Source organism: Neovison vison, chromosome 5 (genome assembly GCF_020171115.1).
Source record: "Neovison vison isolate M4711 chromosome 5, ASM_NN_V1, whole genome shotgun sequence".
Taxonomy (NCBI): Eukaryota; Metazoa; Chordata; class Mammalia; order Carnivora; family Mustelidae; genus Neogale; species Neogale vison.
Window position 1 is genome coordinate 25,825,240 of NC_058095.1, and position 21,844 is coordinate 25,847,083.

Genomic DNA, 21,844 nt, shown 5'->3' on the forward strand with positions numbered 1-21,844 from the left:
GGCAGAGAGAGAGAGGAGAAGCAGGCTCTTCGCTGAGCAGGGAGCCCGATGCAGGGCTCGATCCCAGGACCCGAGATCATGACCCGAGCCGAAGGCAGAGGCCCAACCCACTGAGCCACCCAGGCACCCCTACCCTCTTCCTTTAAAGAGAAGAGGTAGGGACGCCTGGGTGGCTCAGTTGGTTAAGCAGCTGCCTTCCTCATCCCTCACATCAAGTCCTTTTGATTCCAACTCTTTTGGTACCTCCAGCGCTTCCATTTCCTTCTATCCTCTCTTGCATGGATTACTACAGCAGCCTCCTGACTGCTCTCCCTGCTTTTCATTTCTCTGCACAACTTCGAGTGTTCTGTCCAAAGATAGATGTGGATGGTTTTCCTTGGGATCCCAAGTCCTTCACTTAATTTACAAGATCGTTTATGACCTAGCCTCTTCGTGTTCTCTTATATTCCCTGCCTCATAGCTTACACCAACTATTCCAGATTTATCTCCATTTCTCCCAGCTTTTCCCACCCCACTGCCATCCTTTTATTTAGCTCAGTCCTACTCATTCTCTACTCTGTGTGTTCATTTAATTCTTACTCTTCCTAAGGAGCCTCCCCATGTATCATACCGCCCACACCACGTTCTCCCCATGCTTTGCCCCCCAGAGCCCAGTGCTCACACACTTAAAATGGTGCTGGCCTCTGCCTGGCTGGTTAGACTCCCCACTAGAACGTAAGCTCCAGGAAGTCAGGAGCTATGTCTGTGTGATTTCTGTAGATCTCCTCATGCCTGGCACACAGGAAGACTTATTTTGAATGAGTGCGGCAATGAGTGAATGAATCTCAGAGGGCTGCCCTGAGAGTCTGGATTGGCTCTCTGCCGGGGCTTAGCTCTTTCATCTTAGGCCTCAGGCGCTTAAGCTGATGAGATTGTTGGAGCCTACTAAAGACTGTATAGATTATCAGTTAAGAACTAAGGAAGAGGAATAAATGCATCTTAAAAAAAAAAAAAAGGCTCATACTGTATGTGCTGTTCTGTAACCCCAGACAAAAAGAACTGAATGGAAGAAATATTTTGTCCTGGGAGAAAGATAGCCCTGAGACCCTCCTGACCTCCCAGAACTGATGACAGCAGATCAGATCATCTTGGTCCCATATTCTCCGTCCAATAGCCAGTCACTGTGGCCCATAAACCTAGCCAGGTCCACTCAAAGATATCCCATCCTTAGTAGCATGTAGTAGAAGGCCCTGGGCCCGGTGAGCTCGGGAAAAATGGGTCATGATAATGTAAGGACTGATAAACCACTGCAGGTAGCCAAGGGTCCCAGCTGCTGTCCTGTTCCCAGTGGGTGGTGAGATGCTGGGGTGAGTTGTGGGTGGATGTTAGTAGGCAGCTGAGCTGGGGTATCAGGCTCCAACAGGTAGCTTCTCATACAGGGGAGTAACCCGCTTATCTCGTGGAGACTTGCTTGCCAACCCCGCTGAAGAAGTGGGAGCTATGGCCTGAAGACTGTGATGTACCAGCCCATCATCTTTGTTTTCCATTTCTCTTTGTAACCGCCTTTTCTTACCACAGCAAAGTGCCCACGTTCGTTCGAATGCTAGCCCCAGAGGGAGCCCTGAATATACATGAAAAGGCGTGGAATGCCTACCCTTACTGCAGAACTGGTAAGTGCAGACCAGGTCGGAAGCTGGAGTAGGGGCTCCAAGCTAGATGGAGGGTGTGGTCAAGTAGGTCAAGTAAGGGTGGCCGTGAATTAGGGTTTTGTGTTCCACCTCCATTTTCCAGAGTAAGTCAATGAAAGGATGAGCTTGGGGACTCCCTCCCCCACCTCAGGCTGGTGGTGAGTGTCACTGTCCTCTAGTCAAGTGTGGCAGCCATCTGGGGGGGAACCGCCACGTAGTCACAGCTTGAGATGGCACAGAACCAGCCCCTCTTGGTTGGGTCAGTATAATAATGATGACTGTTTTCACTGTTTACAGAAGCAGTGTTCTCTGTTTAAACTGTAGAAAATACATACAAACAGAAGAAAATAATCACCCAGTCTGCTTCCAGTCAGTCTTGACATTTTGGTGTCTTTTTATCTAATCCTTTTTTTAATGCTTATGCGTTTATCTCCAGGCACATTTTGAAGGCAAATTTTAGATCAAATCATACTAATTCTTAAATTGCTCATTTTTTATTTAGAATCTTTTCCCTGTCACCATAGAATCTGCTATTTTTTAAGTTTGTAATGTCTGCATAGTGTTCCACCCTGTGAGAGCACTGTGATCTTTGTAAACCACTTACTTATTGTTAAATATTGAAATTTCCAGTTTAATGTACTATATCCGGGTTTGGCTTAGAAACCAGCTTTGAGGGCACCTGGGTGGCTCAGTGGGTTAAGCCTCTGCCTTCGGCTCAGGTCATGGTCCCAGGGTCCTGGGATCGAGCCCCACATTGGGCTCTCTGCTCAGCAGGGAGCCTGCTTCCCCCTCTCTCTCTCTGCCTGCCTCTCCGCCTACTTGTGATCTCTGTCTGTTAAATAAATTAAAAAAATTAAAAAGAAACCAGCTTTGAGACCAAGGAACTCTTTTTTTTTTTTTTTTAAGATTTTATTTATTTATTTGACAGAGATCACAAGTAGGCAGAGAGGCAGGCAAAGAGATAGAGAAGAGGAAGCAGGCTCCCTGCGGAGCAGACAGCCCGATGTGGGGCTCGATCCTGACCTGAGCTGAAGGCAGAGGCTTTAACCCACTGAGCCACCCAGGTGCCCCGAGACCAAGGAACTCTTGAAAGAGGCAGTCGTAGGAAAGGACCTATAGGGTGATTTTCTTGCCCTGGGAGAGTGCCAGGCCTGACACCAAGAAAACCTAGCAACGAAATCCTGATTTTTTTTTTTAAAGATGTTACTTATTTATTTGACAGACAGAGATCACAAGTAGGCACAGAGGCAGCCGGGAGCAGCAGGGGGGCAGGGTGCATGGGAAGCAGGCTCCCTGCTGAGCAGAGAGCCTGATGCGGGGCTCCATTCCAGGACCTGATCATGACCTGAGCAGAAGGCAGAGGCTTTAACCCACTGAGCCACGCAGGCATCCCCCAAATCTGATTTTGTTGGGAAAAAGTTGGAATAAGCCCAATTTTTTTATGACAAAGGATTTAGAAACAGTTCTCCCCTAAATATATAACACACAGAATATACATACCAGATTTGTGGGGTAGGAGACAAAGAGGAGGGAGTTCACTGCTAAGAGCCCTGAAATGATGGCTTATAAAAACAGCATATTCTATAATTTAAGGTGGGAGTAGAGGTGGAATTATTGTCTTAATCTTGGCTAGTCTCCTAACTAGAATTTTTGGAAAGGGAAGACTTGAAGGCAGAGAACTTTCTATTCTAGACCTTCTGGGATTCCCTTTGAGTAGTTCAGACTCTTAGCTTTTTAGGATTCCTAGGTCTTGAGGGCTAATACTGATCTATAACCTCAGAGGTCCCCTAGAACTTGACTGTGAGTTGAGTGACCTTTCCCCTAGACAGCCCACATTTGTCGGCATAGACAGTCTGGCTCTGAGGCCCTCCTGGCAGCCTCTACCTCCGTGTACTGTTACACTTGCCTTACTTGTCGGACTCCCCAGACTGTACCCGACGAGGGTGCTCCACCCATGTAGTCCTTATCCCGTGGACTTTGGGAACGACTAAAGTCTAGAGCAATAATCTCTCTCTCTAGTCCTCAGTGGCCCTGCAGAGGTTGAAGCACCTGGTGTCAGGAGATGTACAATCATGGATGGAACCGGGGATGTGTAACACTTAGAGTTTCACTGACGTAGCTGAAAACGCAAATGTCACTACTTCCTGGACATTGAGCCGGAAGTTGTTAAATTCTTGGAAAAGAGGCACATGCTTTCTTAAGACAGTATGCACTGTGGCTAGGTGTGTCTTGTCTAGGGCCAAAGGTGAATTTTCTTTATGTCCAGGAGAGTTGCCATGGAACATGCGTCATAAGAACCTTGAACAACTTGGCATAAGGGAGGCAAACCGACAGCTGAACTCCTCCATGCCTGGATCAGTGTTCTGCATAAAGAGCTTTTGCCGCCAGAGAGATGCTGGCACGCCTCTGTCCTCTGTATAATTCTGGGGAGAGCGTGCTACAGCCAACATGGGCATTTTTCTAGATGCCCAGTATTCCTTCACATATCGTCTTGATCCTTGGCCGAAAGAAAAAAAAGAAAAAGAAAAATATAATTTCTAAATATTCAGTGAAGAGGAGAGGAGGGAGTAGGGGAGGGAAGGTTGGTTTCCTCAAGTGGGTGCTGACCTCACAGTGAGAACCCTCCATCATAGAGAATGAGGATGTTAACTCTTAGATCTGCTTAGTTAGACATCGGTTGCTCTTTCAAAGTCAGAGATAGGAATAAGAAGGCTATTTTCCAGTTCCCTCTGGGGATTGGTGGGAGAAAGATCAGTAGTTCAGACCCCTTTGCATGGCAGAAGTAGATTAAAGTTTGAGGTGGGAATGGGTTAAGGAGCATAGGGTAAAAGTCCATGTGCCTTTTAGAAGGCTCTGCCCTCACTCTGAGTAGGACAAAAACAGATTTGTGATACTTTGTGCACTATCTGCTTTTTCTGTCCTCTTACTTCTTTCTGTTTCTTTCCTCCTGATGCTGATAGGTTAGAACAGGACAGAGGTGGTTAAGAGGAGGCAGGGCCTGTGAATGAAAGTAAGAAGAGGGAAATAAATGTTTCTCCTCCTGCCTCTCCCTCTAACCTTAACCCTGACCTGAGTACAGTCTCACAAAACATGTTTTTTTTTTTTTTTTAATAAAGATTTTTATTTATTTGACAGAGAGAGATCACAAGTAGGCAGAGAGGCAGGCAGAGAGAGAGGAAGGGAAGCAGGCTCCCTACTGAGCAGAGAGCCCAATGTGGGGCTCGATCCCAGGACTCTGGGATCATGACCCGAGCTGAAGGCAGAGGCTTAACCCACTGAGCCACCCAGGCGCCCCAACATGGTTTTAAAGTACCTTATTAGTCTTATTTGGAGAGCCCTATTTCCCAACTACAAAGGATTTCCTGAGACATCCCCCACCCCACCCCAGTGTACCTAGGCTTACAGTTTAAAGAAAAGAAAATGGTCTGAATGCTGAGGTGTTGGGAGGGACAGCAGGCAAGACTAAAGAAGACTGGGGGAGATTGGTCACCCAGGTTGGCATTAAAGGCCAGGGAGGGTCAGCACCCTCATAGGTTCAGAAACCTAGTTCATCAGAACTGAGTGGATCTTTTTCTCAAGGTCCAGGAAAGACTGATGTACAAAAACCCCAAATGCCAATATGTTAAGTTATATTAAAATACAGAATTACCAATGACACTGGGTAATCCTGTTTGACGATTAAGGATTAAGGTGTTCTTCCCTTGTGAGCTCTTCCCCTGGGGAAACTGGAGTAGAGTCAGAATGCCAACATGCAGTGGACATGCCTATTGGCTTAAATGATCAGACTCTCGTGTCCGTTGATGAGCATATTGCATCCCTACAGAGGCCAGACTAGAAGATTGCTTGGAAACATGGGTTCAGAGTCTGGTGGTTAGTTGGGGGAACCTTAATGGCTCGTGTCATCAAGCTGACCTCACAGTCTTCGTTCTAGAGATGGAGCTGCTTCTAGACGAGCCACATAGGCAGCCTGAGGCTCCGGCCATCAGTGCAGCACAGAAGAATTGCTGCCCACCTGGCCTCTGTGCCCTTCTACTCAATGAATATCATGCCCACCGTTTACTTTTTTTGTTAACTGATTTTCTCCAAGCTGATAATGGGGCAATTACTTGAGTAGGCCATGTGGTTATAATCCTAACCTGATGCTTTCTTGCAAGTACCTTTCACTGGATACAGGGAAATGACTAGTAGTTTCTTGGATTGTTTCTCCACAAGGTGGACCTTATCCCTTATATTTCACTCTTCCCTCCTCTTCATCTCAGCGGTAACCATAGTTTCAGCTTTGGAGTTACAGAGTTTGACCGTTAGCCCCATAAACTGTCCCATATGGCCATGTGACATCTGTCAGAGACTGAGATAACTCCTAAATTCAGAGGGTACAGAGTGCTTTAGGCTGTTGTTAGAGGAGAGCTGGGTTGTTCCCCAGTGACATTAGAGCTGTAGTCATTTTCTCTGATAAATAATTGAACCGTGGTTTCCGAGGGGTCTCATTACAATGAGCTGGAGCACAGAGGGCGCGAGGTTTGGTTACAGTGAGAGGAAGCGTGCAGCAGGCAGATGGATAGTGCCTGGCCGAAAGTGCCCTCTCTGGGCCCCGGGAGGCAGCGGGACCGCAGGTGATCCTCTGATGGCAGAGTTGGGGGTCCCAATGCTTCAGCGCGCCAGAGCCGGTCCCCTTTCCTCGCCCAGCTGTAGAGAATCTTGGGGACTGACACTGGCATCACTTTAATGATATTCCGGATTGGGTCTCTTGGCTTCTGTAGGAGGGAAACTTGAGGGTTGGTGCATTTGAGGGACCAAATGCCCCCACGGGGCTTGAAGGGTGGTTGTGGACAAGCCCTAGGGTGTGGAGAACTCCTTACTGCCATGGTGCCTGGGCTCAAGGGGCAGATACTCATTCAGCCTCATTAATCTTTTTCTTTCTTTTTTCCATATCCTTGCCTTGGAGCAGTTATTACGGTAAGAATTTGGGGGAGCTGGCAGGTGGGTGTCTGTGTGTTGGGGCGGGCATTGTAAATGATCTATAAGAAGAGAAGAAATAAAAATGTCACCACACTGGAGGTTCCTGGGTATTTGTGTCTGTCAGCAGACTGGTGCTGTTGAAGCTTCATCCTCTTGCTCCTACTGAGGAATCTGTTAATTTGCAAAATGGCCTCTTGCCTTAAGCTCCATTAGCATGTGGCTTTGTAGGTCTAGCACTCAGGACTGTGGGGCTCACATGTGCAGGATGATCCGAGACCTTCCCCTGCCCTTCCTGTGCCATACCTTCTCGGGGTTTCTGAAACCAGTTCAGCTGACCCAGTTGTGGCTTCCCCACGAGTGCAGCGGTGGACCCCAGGGAGCACTGTCCACTGGCAAAATAGAGAAGTCAGCAAGGTGTCTTTTCTACGTCCCCTGCCCCCCCGTGTCATTGCCCCTTCTCTCCACCTTTCTTGGCACCCTCATCCAGGTGCCTGTCCCTGCTGCTAAACAGAGGTGGCTTCTGCCAGCCTGATTCCGGCTGAGGAGTTCGGAGGTTCATGTGTGCCCCTTCAAGGAGCAGCACATTTTAAAAAGAACTAAGGGAGGAAGCACTGGGGCTTCAGTAACGAGAAGAGAACTTCAGGCCTCGGCCAAATGCTGGCTGGTGGATGGGGTGCTGGTGAACCATTCCTCCTCAGGTTAATCACTAGCTCTCTGGGAGAAAGGCAGGATGGTCGAGTGGTTAAACCCATGGATTTTAAAGTCAGACGAATCTGGTTTTGAGGCCCAGCTCTGTCATTGTCTCTGCGGCCTTGAACAAGTCACCTCCCACTTTTGAACTTCCCTTTCCTCATCTGTAAAATGAGGATAATATTACTAGACCTGTCACAGGCTGGGATGAGAATTGAACAAGAGAATGTGCCCCTGGTGTATTGTGGGCTCCTAGTCAAGTTAGCTGTTCCTGTAAGGGAGAGCCTGAAGTCTCTCAACCACCTGCCCTCAGTGATGTTAGATGGTTACTCTCCAACTTTGAGGCTGGTGACTGTGTTTTCCCCCCTTGCAGAATGAATACATGAAAGAAGATTTTCTGATTAAAATTGAAACCTGGCACAAACCAGATCTTGGCACCCAGGAGAATGTAAGTAGCGCTTCCAAGAGCCCAGGGACTTCCAGGCTGCGGGGTGGGGTCTTGAGGTTCTGCCCATGGGCTGCTTCTTCCCTGTCCCGGGGCCATCTCTGTGGTCCCATTTTAACAGCCTGTGCTTAGACCCTTCCTACCATCATGGGATTGCTCTGTCTCCAGTTTGCAAAACATGATCCCCAAAGATTCCTTCTGGGGCCTTCTCATAGAGCTAAGATTGGTCTAAAATACAACTCTTGGCACAGAGGAACTGTATTTTTTAAAATGTGAAGATTACAGCCTCTATAGAGCACAATGAGAACTCCTCAATTCTAACATGCACCTGTCCTTTTGACCTCAGCAATTCCATACCTAGGAATTTGTCATGTAGCTGTCCTTCCACAGGTGTGAAATAACTTAGCCACAAAGAGATTCATTGCAGCATTTTCCGTGTAGCCAAAGATGAAAAACAATGTAAGAGCCCATCAGTAGAACACAGTTAAACTGTGGCACCGCCATACGGTGGTATAGTATGTAGCCGTTAAAAAGAACCAGTAGAAAATAGTCTTCAAGATAAAGTGATGCAGAACCATGTGTGTGCTACCATTTGTTCGAAGAGAAAAATCTGTATATGCATGTCTGTGCATGGAATCCAGTAGCAGTGACGTTCCTTGGGAGGGGCCGAAAAGGTTTTTTTTTTTTCTTTAAGATTTATTTTATTTATTTATTTGACAGACAGAGATCAGAAGTTGGCGAGAGGCAGGCAGAGAGAGAGGAGGAAGCAGGCTTCCACAGAGCAGAGAGCCCGATACGGGGCTCGATCCCAGGACCCTGGGATCACGACCCGAGCCGAAGGCAGTGGCTTAATCCACTGAGCCACCCAGGTGCCCCTAGGTTTTTTTTTTCTTTTAAAGATTTTATTTATTTATTTGACAGAGAGAGGCACAGCAAGAGCAAGAGAGGGAACACAAGCAGGGGGAGTGGGAGACGGAGAAGCAGGCTTCCTGCAGAGCAGGGGGCCTGATGTGGGGCTCGATTCCAGGACCATGACCTGAGCCAAAGGCAGACACTTAACGACTAAGCCACCCAGGTGCCCCAAGAAAAAGTTTTTAAAAGCATCAAAGTGGGGGGTGCCTGGGTGGCTCAGTTAGTTTAAGAGTCCAACTCTTGATTTTAGCTCAGATCATGATCTCAGGGCCATGGGATCAAGCACTGCATTGGGCTCCAGGCTGAGCAGAGTCTGCTTGAGATTCTCTTTCCCTCTCCCTCTCCCCCACCCCCCGCTCACATGTATGCATGTGCGCACACCCTCTTTCTGTCTCTCTAAATAAATAATAAATAAATAAAATCTTTTTAAAAAATCAAAGTAAGCAGTCTGTGGCTAAACAGGCAGTATGTCCATGAGTGCTTGTAGTCAGTCTTTACAAAGGGGGAGCACCCAGAAATAACATAAGTGCTGTAGGCAGCCCTACGTGTTGGGGCCTGCTGAAAGCAGAGCGGTAGTTCTCACACATGTATCTACTTAAAACCCTCCTTCCATTCCTTTGGATAACTTTGCATGCAATTCTTTTTTTTTTTTTTTTTTTAAGGATTTTATTTATTTGTTTGACAGAGAGTTAGATCACAAGTAGGCAGAGAGGCAGGCAGAGAAAGAGGGGGAAGCAGGCTCCCTGCTGAGCAGAGAGCCCAATGTGAGGCTCGATCCCAGGACCCTGAAATCATGACCTGAGCTGAAGGCAGCGGCTTAACCCACTGAGCCACCCAGGCGCCCCTGCATGCAATTCTTTACTGGTGGGAATCTCACGTCTATGGCTACTGGAATAGCTGTTCCTGGGTCTTCATTCTGGATAAAGGGTGCTTTGTAGCTGACAAAAACTACACCATGGTCCTGCTTGTTCCTGCAGGTGCATAAACTGGAGCCTGAGGCGTGGAAACACGTGGAAGTCATATACATAGACATTGCTGATCGAAGCCAAGTCCTTAGCAAGGTAGGCACTATTTAATGAGGTTGGCGACCTTTGAGATGCAAAATGACTTCTAAGTGTCAGGGAAACCAGGGAACCATACCCAACTTGGCTCAAAGGGAAGTTCTCTCTTGGCTGTTGTTTTTTTTTTTTTTATCTTTTAAATTAGAATTAAAAATTCTCTTACCTTGATTTGGGGATTTCACCAAGAAGATGCTGGCCTGTTTGGCCTCTGGAAATATCACCAGACAGTGTAGGTGCTAAGGATAATTTGCTCAGCCGAAATGACACTTAACCTGAAACTAGTTCTCAAATTCATTTTTTCCAAACCAGTCATTAAAAAACATTCATTGCCTGCCTGTTATGTTTGGAAGACTGTGTTCTGTGGGTTCCGTTCCAGCAGAATATATGAGAAGTCGGATACCCTCCCCTCAAAAAGTTGGTGGTGGCTTCTCGAGTAACACACATGGCAGCACACGCCTAGAAAAGGACGGTCTCTGCTAGACCATGAACTTGGAGAGAGCAGGGACCAGGTCTGTCCTGCTCGGGGCTGAATTCCTAGGAAGTATTTCTTTAGGGAAGGAAAAGTTGAGTTCCTGCTCATTTAGTACTCTTCCTATTTGACAGAGGCCTGTTGGGATCAGGGCAGAGGAATTTGGCTCTCTGCCCATTGGTGGGGAGTAAGTGTTTGCTCTCCATGTCCCAGGGGTATGATACCTCTTTCCTGGAGTCACTCTCTGTGCTTAAAATATCTTGATTTGTGCATTTCCAAGAAGATATGAAAACTATCTTGTGTTTTCCTTGCCTATATCCTCACTTCCACCCTCAAAAGTGAGTGGGTTTTTCAAAAAACTTTTTATTTGAAGTATAGCAAAGTGAATATATCCCAATTGTGAGGCTGGATGAATTTTCTCAAATAGAACATATCCACATAGTTCTCAAGCAGAAATGCTAATGGAGAGTATGACTCTGTGTATTTTGTTAACTCTGGTTGTTTTGTGTGAGTAGAGAAAAGCAGAGGTGGGGAAGATCTAATTAATTTATTTGTTTCATTTGTTTAAGAATAGTCAACACAAAAGGTTGTTTTTTTTTAAGTACACATAAATCATCTTTTTATCTTTGGGAAATACTTGATGACTTATGTGTGTATGTGTGTGATTTGTTTTCTTCACTATTTTTTTAAGTAGTTATCAGTAAGTTTGCCTTCCCTGAGCCTGTATTAGCCCGTGCAGAAGAAAAACCAAAGATTAAACTTTCCTTGAGGCTGATTCACGTACAGCATTGGCTACATTGTACTAGGTGAAGTGAGGCTGACAGTAGTACGCAAGAGGATAGGTTCGATACATGGGACATTCCCAGTAATGATTTTATTAAACAAGTCAGTTAACTCTGACTTGTTTTATAGTCCGAGTTACATAAAACACTCTGGCTGTGTTTTATAGTCACCCGCAGAGGTTTAAAAAACAGACTATGCTTGGGGCGCCTGGGTGGCTCAGTGGTTTAAGCCTCTGCCTTCGGCTCAGGTCATGATCTCAGGGTCCTGGGATCGAGCCCCGCATCGGGCTCTCTGCTTAGCAGGGAGCCTGCTTCCCCCTCTCTCTCTGCCTGCCTCTCTGCCTACTTGTGATCTCTCTCTGTCTATCAAATAAATAAATAAAAATCTTAAAAAAAAAAAAAAAACAGACTATGCTTACCTGAAGATCCTGCAGATACTCTCTTTTTTTTTTTAAAATGAACATTGAAATTTAACCAAATAATATCTAACACTTTTGAGTATTTACACAATTATGAGATGATTCAGTGCTTTTCAAAAGGATCTGTTGTTTCTGGTTCTCTTAACAGCAGTCTTTGTATTGCTTTTATTTATTTATTTAAAAAAATTTTTTTAAGAGAATCTTTTTTTTTTTTTTTTTAAAGATTTTATTTATTTATTTGTCATAGAGAGAGAAGCGAGAGCAAGCATAGGCAGACAGAGTGGTAGGCAGAGGCAGAGGGAGAAGCAGGCTCCCTGCCAAGCAAGGAGCCCGATGTGGGACTCGATCCCAGAACGCTGGGATCATGACCTGAGCCGAAGGCAGCCGCTCAACCAACTGAGCCACCCAGGCGTCCCTATTTTTAAAAATTTTTTAATAAACATATAATGTATTTTTAGCCCCAGGGGTACAGGTCTGTGAATTGTCAGGTTTACACACTTCACAGCACTCACCATAGCACATACCCTCCTCAATGTCCATAACCCCACCACCCTCTCTCAACAACCCCCCCCCAGCAACTGTCAGTTTGTTTTGTGAGATTAAGAGTTTCTTATGGTTTGTCTCCCTCCTGATCCCATCTTGTTTCATTTATTCTTTTCCTACCCCCCCAAACTCCCCATGTTGCATCTCCACTTCCTCATATCAGGGAGATCATATGAGAGTTGTCTTTCTCCGATTGACTTATTTCACTAAGCATAATACCCTCTAGTTCCATCCACGTCATCACAAATGGCAAGATTTCATTTCTTTTGATGGCTTCGTGGTATTCCATTGTGTATATATATATATATATATATATATATATATATATATATATATATATATATACCACATCTTCTTTATCCATTCATCTGTTGATGGACATCTAGGTTCTTTCCATAGTTTGGCTATTGTAGACATTGCTACCTGCAGATATTCTTACTTGCTGGATTTTAGGTGGAGTGGCCCAGAAATCTGAATTTTGAAAAACTTTTCCTTAGTAATTTGGGTGCTTATCCCGGTTGAAAATCTCTGTCTTAAACAGTGGAAATATGTGCCTACTCAGACAGTCCTGTGACATGTTAATATGGGTAACATTGAAAACAAACCTTGGCAGAGAAGATCACAGCGCTTCTCTAAGGCAAATGTAAACCGTTATGTATCATGTTTATAATATTTTCTCTACACCAGCAGCTTCGAGACTGGTATGAAGTATACTCTCATGGAAAAATCTAATCTTTGTCTCCCTCCCTTTCCCTCCCTCCCCCTCCTTCTCCTTCCCTCTCCTTCCTACCCCCTCCTTCTCCCTTCCTCTTTCCCTTCCTCCCCAACTCCAATTTTACAACTTCTCTCAGGATTACAAGGCAGAGGAAGACCCAGCAAAATTTAAATCTATCAAAACAGGCCGAGGACCCTTGGGCCCAAATTGGAAGGTGCAGTTCACATCCTTACCACCAGGGGGCAGGGCGTTGCATGGGCAGACCTCTCCCCAGGGAGGGTGGGCTAGGGGAGAATCGGAGGTCGGCCCTCTTAGTTACCTGCCTGCCTGTATGTGTGTCTCTAATACAGCAAGAACTTGTAAATCAGAAAGACTGCCCGTACATGTGTGCATACAAACTGGTTACTGTCAAGTTCAAGTGGTGGGGCCTGCAGAACAAAGTGGAAAACTTTATACATAAGGTAAATGACCAGGGTGAGGCCTCCCCTGTGTGTGTGTATGTGTATGTTGGTGGGAGTGTATTTTGCCCAACAAGAGAAGATCATACAACCCACATGACTTGTGTCCAATGGTGGCTGACATCAGAATATTTCAGTTTGATTTCCCTGACCTCCACTTCCCCTTTCACTTATCTGTCCTACAGTTTAATGCCATCTATCCAGGGGCACCACATGTGACAGGGAAGGAAGCTGAAGTTTAAAAAAAAAAAAAAAAGGGAAACAGGAAGGGGCTTGCTATGACTGAACTGCAGATAAAACTCAAGTCTTTCTCTTTTTATGAAGCCAAAAGGCAAGAGGCTCTAGGAGCCAAATTCTCCAGTGCCCTGAATTCTTGAACCAGACAGACCTAAGGCATTTTTATAGCTTTTTCTCAACCCCTTTCATAGCTGCTGGCCAGTTTTAACCTGGCCTTGGGCTCTAGAGACAAGAGGGACCGTTGGCACAGTTGTTTCTGGGCCTTGGCTGACCCATGAGCTTGTAGGCTGCCTATCTTGGTAGCATTTTGGGCACAGGGCCTAGCTCTGAGGTAGGTACCTGTATCTCCAGGGGGCTTCCTCCTCCTTGAAGCAATACCTGTTGTCACATGAGGACAAAAGTCACTGACCTTTGGGACCTGTGGGCTCATTTGTGTAAGCCAACCAGGCACCTCTTCTCCTGACCTCTTCAAGAAAGTGGGCTTAGTAACACGGAGATCGTGGGAGGGGAGCTGCAGCAGTGGCCTCTACCTTCTGAGTTCTAACTAGGCCCCCTCCTTTTTGTAGCAAGAAAGGCGTCTGTTTACAAACTTCCACAGGCAGCTGTTCTGTTGGCTGGATAAGTGGGTTGACCTGACTATGGACGACATCCGAAGGATGGAAGAAGAGACAAAGAGACAGCTAGATGAGGTAAGTGGGCTCCTGGAGGAGACTGGGTTCCCGGCTCTGTAAATCCATGAAGGAGACTGCTCCGTGGGGCTGTTCCTGAGGGCACCGCCTGTGGCTCGAGGAACATATTCATGTCCGCAGGAGTAAGGTCTGGTGCCAGGTAGTTGAGAACCGCGAGGACGAGAACAGCTAGTGCTCTTGAACTGGCAATCTAGCCGAGGTCTTGGCATATCGAGAGAGACAAATACGGCAGTGTGTGCCGCATGCCAAGTGAGTAACTCTGCAGTGGTTCTTCAGAACTGGGGGGTTGGGGAAGTCCCGCTGGGCTGCAGTATTGGAGGTGACTGTGGGAGGAGGCAGGCTGGCCCGAGGCGTGAGGACCATCCATGCCCCCCACGGAGGACAGCAACAGCTCAGCCACAAATAACTACTCTGTAAGGTTGTTTTGAGCTCTTTTTAGAATTTGGACCCTTGGCTCTTTGTGGTGGGGGGGGAAGGGAGGGCTTGGCATGGAGCCAAGGAGGAGGGCTGTCTGCTCCATGGGAGCTGAAGGCCTAATGCTCCTGCCTCATTTGGGGATGCTTCTCTGCGAGGCTCACTCTGAGATCGTCAGTAAGGAAGGTTCATGTCCTTCCTGTGTGTGAGGGCACCATTCTAGGGCTTTTACCCACACCATCTCCTATGATCCTCGCCATACCTATGAGGAGACACCACTGTTCTTGCCTTCCTCCGATGAGGTAGTTAGAGGCTCTGAGAGTCCAGCTCCGTGCCCAAGGTCATACAGCCTGCAGGTGACACAGTCAGGGTAAGAGCCATAGCTCTCAATCACTTGGCTTTTCTTCCTCCCTTAAATGCCATCTGGGGCCCTCCTGCTCTCTCGGGGCTAAAAATAAGGCAGGAAGCTCTGTTTCATAATTGCCATCCATTTCTCCCTTCTTGCCCTGGGTGGGTTGGCCTGTAGCCAGAGGTCAGCAGGCATCGCTGTGCCCAGCCTTGCCCAGCTCCCCAGCATTGCCTTGGACAAGACCCAGGCCTGACTGCCCGGGGCGCCCCCATTTCATGGGGCTGGACTTGGGTGCAGACTTGGCCCAGCAGTTCTTCCTTTCTTAGCTCCTGTTGAAGGCAGATGTTCTGGTTATTCATCCAGCTACATTTGGCAGGGAAGTGGCAGGATTTTGAACACGAGTCCTGATTCTTCAGCTAAGGATCTTCAGGAAGTGGTAGGTGTTAATATCCAGGATGCTGAGGAGTCTGGCTATGTAAAAGAGGCCTGAGTGCTTTTGGTTACCTGAGTCCTGCCCAAAAAAAGGAAAAAAGTTACCAAACAGAGCTGTGTGGAGACTTTGGGGTTTAGCCTGGAGCCTTAGGCACCCACACCTGACAAAGGCCAGCCGAAAGTATGCAGGGGTTTGGGGAAGCATTTACGGATATCCTTTCACTCTTTGGGTAGAATTTGAATTCCTGGAGCTGGAAGAATTCTCCAGAGGAGCTACTGGATCTGCCTCCCTCAGATCCAAAGTTTGAAAGCCCTCACTATTAGGGAAGTCTTTTTGTGTGTTCCTCCCTTCCCTCTGTGTGTTCCTCCATTCTGTGGAGAATTGTGCAAAAAACCTAGAAGACCACTATCCTCCAGGATAACTGCGAATGCAGGAAACCCATTTTAGAATTGGAATTTTATTTTAATTTATTTTATTTTATTTATTTAAAGATTTTATTATTTTGAGAAAGAGAGCAAAAACTGGGGAGGGGGCAGAGGGAGAAGCAGACTCCCTGCTGAGCAAGGAGCCCAATACAGGACCTGATCCCAGAACTCTGGGATCATGATCCGAGCCGAAGGCAGACACTTAACCTATGGAGCCACCCCGGCGCCCCTAGAATTGGAATTTTAAATAGTTTGCAGTGGAAGAGAGCAAAACCAAGTCTGTGTCACTGGGGGACATCTTTTGACCCCATTAGCAACTGTACTGGACCTTTGTGTGCTAACATACCTCAGACTTGTTTTTTTTTTTTTTTTTTTTAAGATTTTTTAAATTTATTTGACAGAGATCACAAGTAGGCAGAGAGGTAGGCTTGGGGGTGGGGAGAGCAGGCTTCCCACCAAGCACAGAGCCTGATGCGGGGCTCGATCCCAGAACCCTGGGATCATGACCTGAGCTGAAGGCAGAGGCTTAACCCACTGAGCCACCCAGGCGCCCCTCAGACTTGGTGTTTTTTTTTGCTCTTTTTCCCCCCCTTCCTTCTAAAAATATTCTTATCAGCTTTATTTTTAGTTTCATTTCTTAATTTTTAAAAAATCCCACTTTATTGGGATATGACCGATATACAGAAAGCCGCACAGGGGTGCCTGGGTGTCTCAGTCAGTTAAGCGTCCGACTCTTGGTTTCAGCTCAGGTCATGATCTCTCTCTTGGGAGATGGAGCTCTGAGGGGAGTTCAGTTGGCTTCCCCTCTGCCTTCGCCACCCCCTCCTCCACCCTGCTCGTGCTCTCTCTTGCTCTCATAAGTAAATAAAATCTTTTAAAAAAAAAAAAGTTACACTTATTTATTTTAAAGATTTTATTTATTTATTTGACAGACAGAGATCACAAGTAGGCAGAGAGGCAGGCAGAGAGAGAGGAAGGGAAGCAGGCTCCCCACTGAGCAGAGAGCCCGATGCGGGGCTTGATCCCAGGACCCTGGGATCATGACCCGAGCCGAAGGCAGAGGCTTAACCCACTGAGCCACCCAGGTGCCCCAGTTACACTTATTTAAGAGAGAGTATTTGCATGAGCAGTTCAGGGAGTAGGCAGGAGCCGGAGAGGAAGGATCTTAAGCAGGCTCATGCTCAGTGAGGAACCCAATGCAGGGTTGGATCTAACTACTCTGAGATCATGATCTGAGCCGAAACCAAGAGTTGAATGCTTAACTGATGGAACCACCCAGACGCTCTGTGCACATATTTAATCTATCTATCTTGATGAGTTTCAGATAAGTATACACCTGGGAAACCACTACGACAACCATTGCCATAAACAAAAACATCACCTCCAGAAGTGTTTTCATGATTTTCAAACTCAGACAGTATTCCAGGTTTAGAAGGGAGAAGCTGTCCTCCTCTGCCCTGCACCTCAAATCCTGCTGCTGCCCCCACCCACCCCTGCTCAAGAAGCAAGCCCTTGCTGTTCTTTTGGTTGTTTCTCTTGTTAATTACACATGTATTTCCAAAGAATATACTTAGGCGCTTAATTCTTCATTTCTCAACTTTAGATATTAGTGGTTGACTTTTCCTATGGAAGATTTAATTCCTATACCCCACCCACCATTCACACCCTCTTTTCCTTCCTCTAGTGTCACAATTTGGAGTGAATTCATTATTCAGGGTTTATATTGTGACAACTTTGTCATTCTTCTCCCCAACTGAGCACTTTAGTCTGCTCCTGATATTTGTTCCTTTCTTGGAAAACTCTTGTTTTTTTGTTTTTAAGAAATTAGCCTGAAACTAATATTACAATGTATGTTAACTGGAATTAAAATAAAAACCTGAAAAAAGTAAGATAAGAAGTTAGTAATTGCTTCCCTCCCTTTTGCTAGCTTAGTTTTATGTATCTCTGTCATTAAGTTTTGTTTTTGAGTCCTTACAGGGTTGGTCTGGTCTGATTGGTATGTGATGCACACTGCGTAATAATTTGGATGATGTCAGTCCATCCTTATTGATTTTCCTCCCCCTCAGTTTTTGGGTTTGTTTTTTTTTTTTAAGATTTTATTTATGAAAGAGAGAGTGCATACGTGAGCGTGGAGGGGAGGAACAGAGAGGGAGGGACAAGCAGACTGTGTGCATTGAGCACAGAGCCTAATTCAGAATCCCTGAGATCATGACCTGAGCCAAATCCAGAGCCAGCCACTCAACTGACCGAACAACCCAGGTGCTCCAAGGTCTCTCCTCAGTTCTAGATGTTTTTATATTGTAATTTCTCTCTCTTTGTATCACAGTTTTCTCCCCTCTGTTTTCTTCCTGGAATTTTTATTACAAGTTAGAAGTCATGGGGCGCCTGGGTGGCTCGGTGGGTTAAAGCCTCTGCCTTCGGCTCAGGTCATGATCCCAGGGTCCTGGGATCGAGCCTCGCATTGGGCTCTCTGCTCAGCAGGGAGCTTGCTTCCTCCAATCTCTCTCTCTGCCTGCCTCTCTGCCTACTTGTGATCTCTGTCTGTCAAATAAATAAATAAAGATCTTAAAAAAAAAAAAAAGAAAAAAGTTAGAAGTCAGACCTCATGAATTGACCTAATTTTCTTACATTTTTCTCTCCCTTTTTGTTTGCTTTCTGGAAGATATTTTCCAATGTTAACTTCTCGCCTGTTGAATTTAAAAACATTATATTTTTAAAATAATTTTGTTTTTTGAGTGTGTTTTTTTTAAAGATTTCATTTATTTATTTGAGAGAAAGACCATGAGTGGGGGGAAGGGCAGAGGGAGAGGGAGAAGCAGGCTCCCTGCTAAGTGTGGAGCCTGACCTAGGCCTCCATCTAGGGACCCCAGGATCATGACCTGAGCCAAAGGCAGATGCTTTAACCAACTGAGCCACTCAGGCACCACTTAAAATATTATAAAGCACTTCTTGTGCTGTGTTCTTTTTCTTTCTTTCTTTCTTTCTTTTTTTTTACAATTTTTTTTTAAGATTTTATTTATTTATTTGACAGAGAGAGAGATCACAAGTAGGCAGAGAGGCAGGCAGGGACAGAAAGAGGGGGAAGCAGGCTCCCTGCTGATCCAAGAGCCCCATGTGGGTCTCCATCCCAGGACCCTGAGATCATGACCTGAGTCAAAGGCAGAGGCTTTAACCCACTGAGCCACCCAGGTGCCCCATGTGTTCTTTTTTTTAAGTACTTTTTCTGTTTTTCTTTGTGCATTATCTTCCTTTTCTAAAGCAAGTTTTTGTGTTTGGTTTTCGAGGTTTCTCTGTATGTTCTTCCCTGTATGTTCTTTGTTTCCTCTGAGAATTCAGGGAGGGAACACCAGGGCACACCAGAGCCAAATTGGTTTTTTTTTTCCTCACTTAGAAATAAGTCACCCGTTTTCAGCCCTACTTGCACTCCCACCCTGGAAGGTACTTGTGCTTCCAGTTCCTGAGCCTTTGGAGAACCTGCAGCACAAATAGTCTGTCCTTCTTGGGCACTTGGGTGTTAGTCATGCTGCTCTGGGAATTAGTGCTATTCATCCATCCATATTTCCTCTTCCAGAATGTTGCTGCCATCTCTTATCTGCTGTTCTTGTTGCCTTCATGGTTTTAAATCTTTTGTTTACTCTCATTGTAGTAGGGCTTGGGGAAGGAATAGCAATAAATGCATGTTTACAATCTGCCATGATTAACTATAAATTTGCAATAGGATTTATGACCCTTATTCTTTGATTAATACTCAGCAGCCTAGGATGGGTGGATTTTTTTGGTGAATTATGAGAGGTCACTATAAGGCCACAGTCACCATTACTGTGACTCTAGTCCCTGTGGGAGTCACATTCTTGGATGAAACTCAAGGATTTGAGAAGCAAGGGATGAAGAGATTAGTTCTTTGCCCTAAAAAGAAAAATGTCAGGAAACATGTGCCTGTAGGAGAGCAGTGTCTGTCCATCTGTCTATCTCCCTCCTTTCCTCTTTACCTCCCTTCTTCCCTCTCTTTTTCTCCCTCTCCCTTGCCTTTGCTCTCTTAAGAGACTCATAATCTCAAAATTGGAAGAAGTCACCTTAAAGGTCACTTAGTCCAATTACCTGTCCAGTGCTTGAGTCCTCTCTGCAGCTTCCCCACTGGCCTGAACTTGATCATCTTCTATATTGGGGAACTCACTATCTCTTGAACATGGTGGTAATAAAAATATTTTTATTACTAATAGAAGCTAATGTTTTATTGGGGGTCTTACTATATGCCTGTTGTGTGTGATTAGCATTCTCCATGAACGATGTCATCAAGTCATCATGTCAGCCTGTGCCAAAGTATTATTTTCCTTTTAGAGATAAGAGAAACTGAGGCTCAGAGAAGTTGAGGATACCTTCTTGTTCAGTGAACAAGTGCCCCCTGGGGCTTTGGCCACTAATTCTGTAGATAATGAACCTGGGAGAAGAGAACTTTGAAAAATTTTAAGAAAACTTGTTTCCTGATTGACCTCTATAACATTTGCTTAAAGCTGGCAGAGATACAGTGTGCCAGTTAGAGTGCCTGATTAAGAGTCTGCAGCATTTTCTTTCCCAGCCTTACGGGTGGGGCTTCCTTCCAAGTCCCTGTAGGCTCCATGATTCCTCTGGTCCCTCCAAAGCACATCTGTTTATGAATCTCGGAGCCTCCTTGTAGTCAGTCTCCCTGTCCACACACTTGCGTGTCAGTGTGCCTTTCCTTTCTAATCTCCTGCATCTTGATGTAGAGATCCCTTGCTCCACCCTGTGGCTTTCTGACATGGATGATGGATCACCATCATTTTTAGATTTTAAGTCTTAATCTCTGAACTGGTTGCCCAGGGACTGTGTAAATGTCCCTGTGCAGTGAAATGCGTGGCAGGACACTATACCCCCAGAGTTTCCAGTTTGTGATTAGGGTAGATAGAAGCTTGGAGAGTGAAGCTGATGGAGAGAAACCACTCAGTGCTGGGCCTCGGCTGAGTGGGGAGTGAGATTCCAGTAGCATGTGCACAGGGCAGGGCTAGCTCAGTGTCTTGAGGCTGAACGATCCCTGTATGTGGAGGATGTTACTGTTCTGTGGCTTCTTAATTCTCTCTCACCTGCCCAACAATGATTGACCCCAGAGCAGGCCACCTGGAACACCGGCCAGCATCTTGAAATATGGAAATAGTCTTTTCTTTTTAGGTACAGTCTCATTTTTCAATATTAAGGTAATACATACACATTAAACTTTTTTTTGGAAATAGTGAAAAGCAGAAAGAAATCACGTGTACTCTATATAAAGACAACCTCTAGGGGCACCTGGGTGGCTCAGTTGGTTAAGCATCTACTCTTGGTTTTGGCTCAGGTCATGATGTCAAGGTCATGGGAATGAGGGTCATGGGATTGAGTCCAGCTCCTCGCTCAACACAGAGTCTGCTTGAGATTCTCTCTCCTTCCTTCTGCTGCCCCCTCCCCACTCGCTGGCATGCATGTGTGCTCTCTCTCTCAAAATAAATAAATAAAATCTTTAAAGACAGCCTCTAAAACATTTTAAGTCTTTCTACACACTTATTTAGCTATGATTCATATTGCATGGGCCAAATGAGTATCCTCTTTTTTTCTGGGAACATTGTAACAAATACAAAGCATTATAACGAATACAAAGTTTCCCACGAAAAGAGTCTCTTCACATACATGTTTCTGACTGATCTCTGTTGGATTTTCATTTGTTTCCAGGTTCTCACTGCTACAAAAATTGCCATGATGAAAATTTTTGTGCACTCGGTTTTTTGGATTACTGTTTAGATCTGGATTATTCCTTAGAATAAATCCTACAAATGGAATTAGAGAATTTAAGGCTTTTATTATTTATTACCAAATTTCTTTTCCAAAGGGCTTTCTCAAGAGTTTCTAAAAACAATTCTGCATGTGCCTCACATGCAGAAGGAATGAGGCATTCCTTCAGGAATGCTTGGTCTGTGGTTGTTTTTCAGTGTCTTAAATGGATTTTTTTTGTTGTTTGCTAGTTTTTTTTTTTTTATTAAACTTTTTATTTTGAAATGATTATAAGATTCATATGCAGTTATAAGAACTAATACACAGAGATCTCTTTCTCCCAATCGCAACATGTTGCAAAACTATACCACAGGCATCACAACCAGGATATTGACGTTGATACTTCTACTAGTTTTTTGT

General features: G+C 45.5%; 1 protein-coding gene across 1 annotated transcript in view; it reads left to right on the forward strand.

Annotated features, from left to right (window-relative positions):
- Positions 1–21,844, forward strand: part of PITPNA (phosphatidylinositol transfer protein alpha) — a 39,200-nt gene that overhangs the window by 10,595 nt on the left and 6,761 nt on the right. Inside the window, exons 4-10 of the mRNA XM_044248182.1 lie at positions 1,558–1,649; positions 6,616–6,623; positions 7,690–7,764; positions 9,651–9,734; positions 12,799–12,876; positions 13,013–13,123; positions 13,924–14,046. Of these exons, the coding sequence (XP_044104117.1) occupies positions 1,558–1,649; positions 6,616–6,623; positions 7,690–7,764; positions 9,651–9,734; positions 12,799–12,876; positions 13,013–13,123; positions 13,924–14,046 (571 nt within the window). The remainder of the gene's footprint in view (positions 1–1,557; positions 1,650–6,615; positions 6,624–7,689; positions 7,765–9,650; positions 9,735–12,798; positions 12,877–13,012; positions 13,124–13,923; positions 14,047–21,844) is intronic.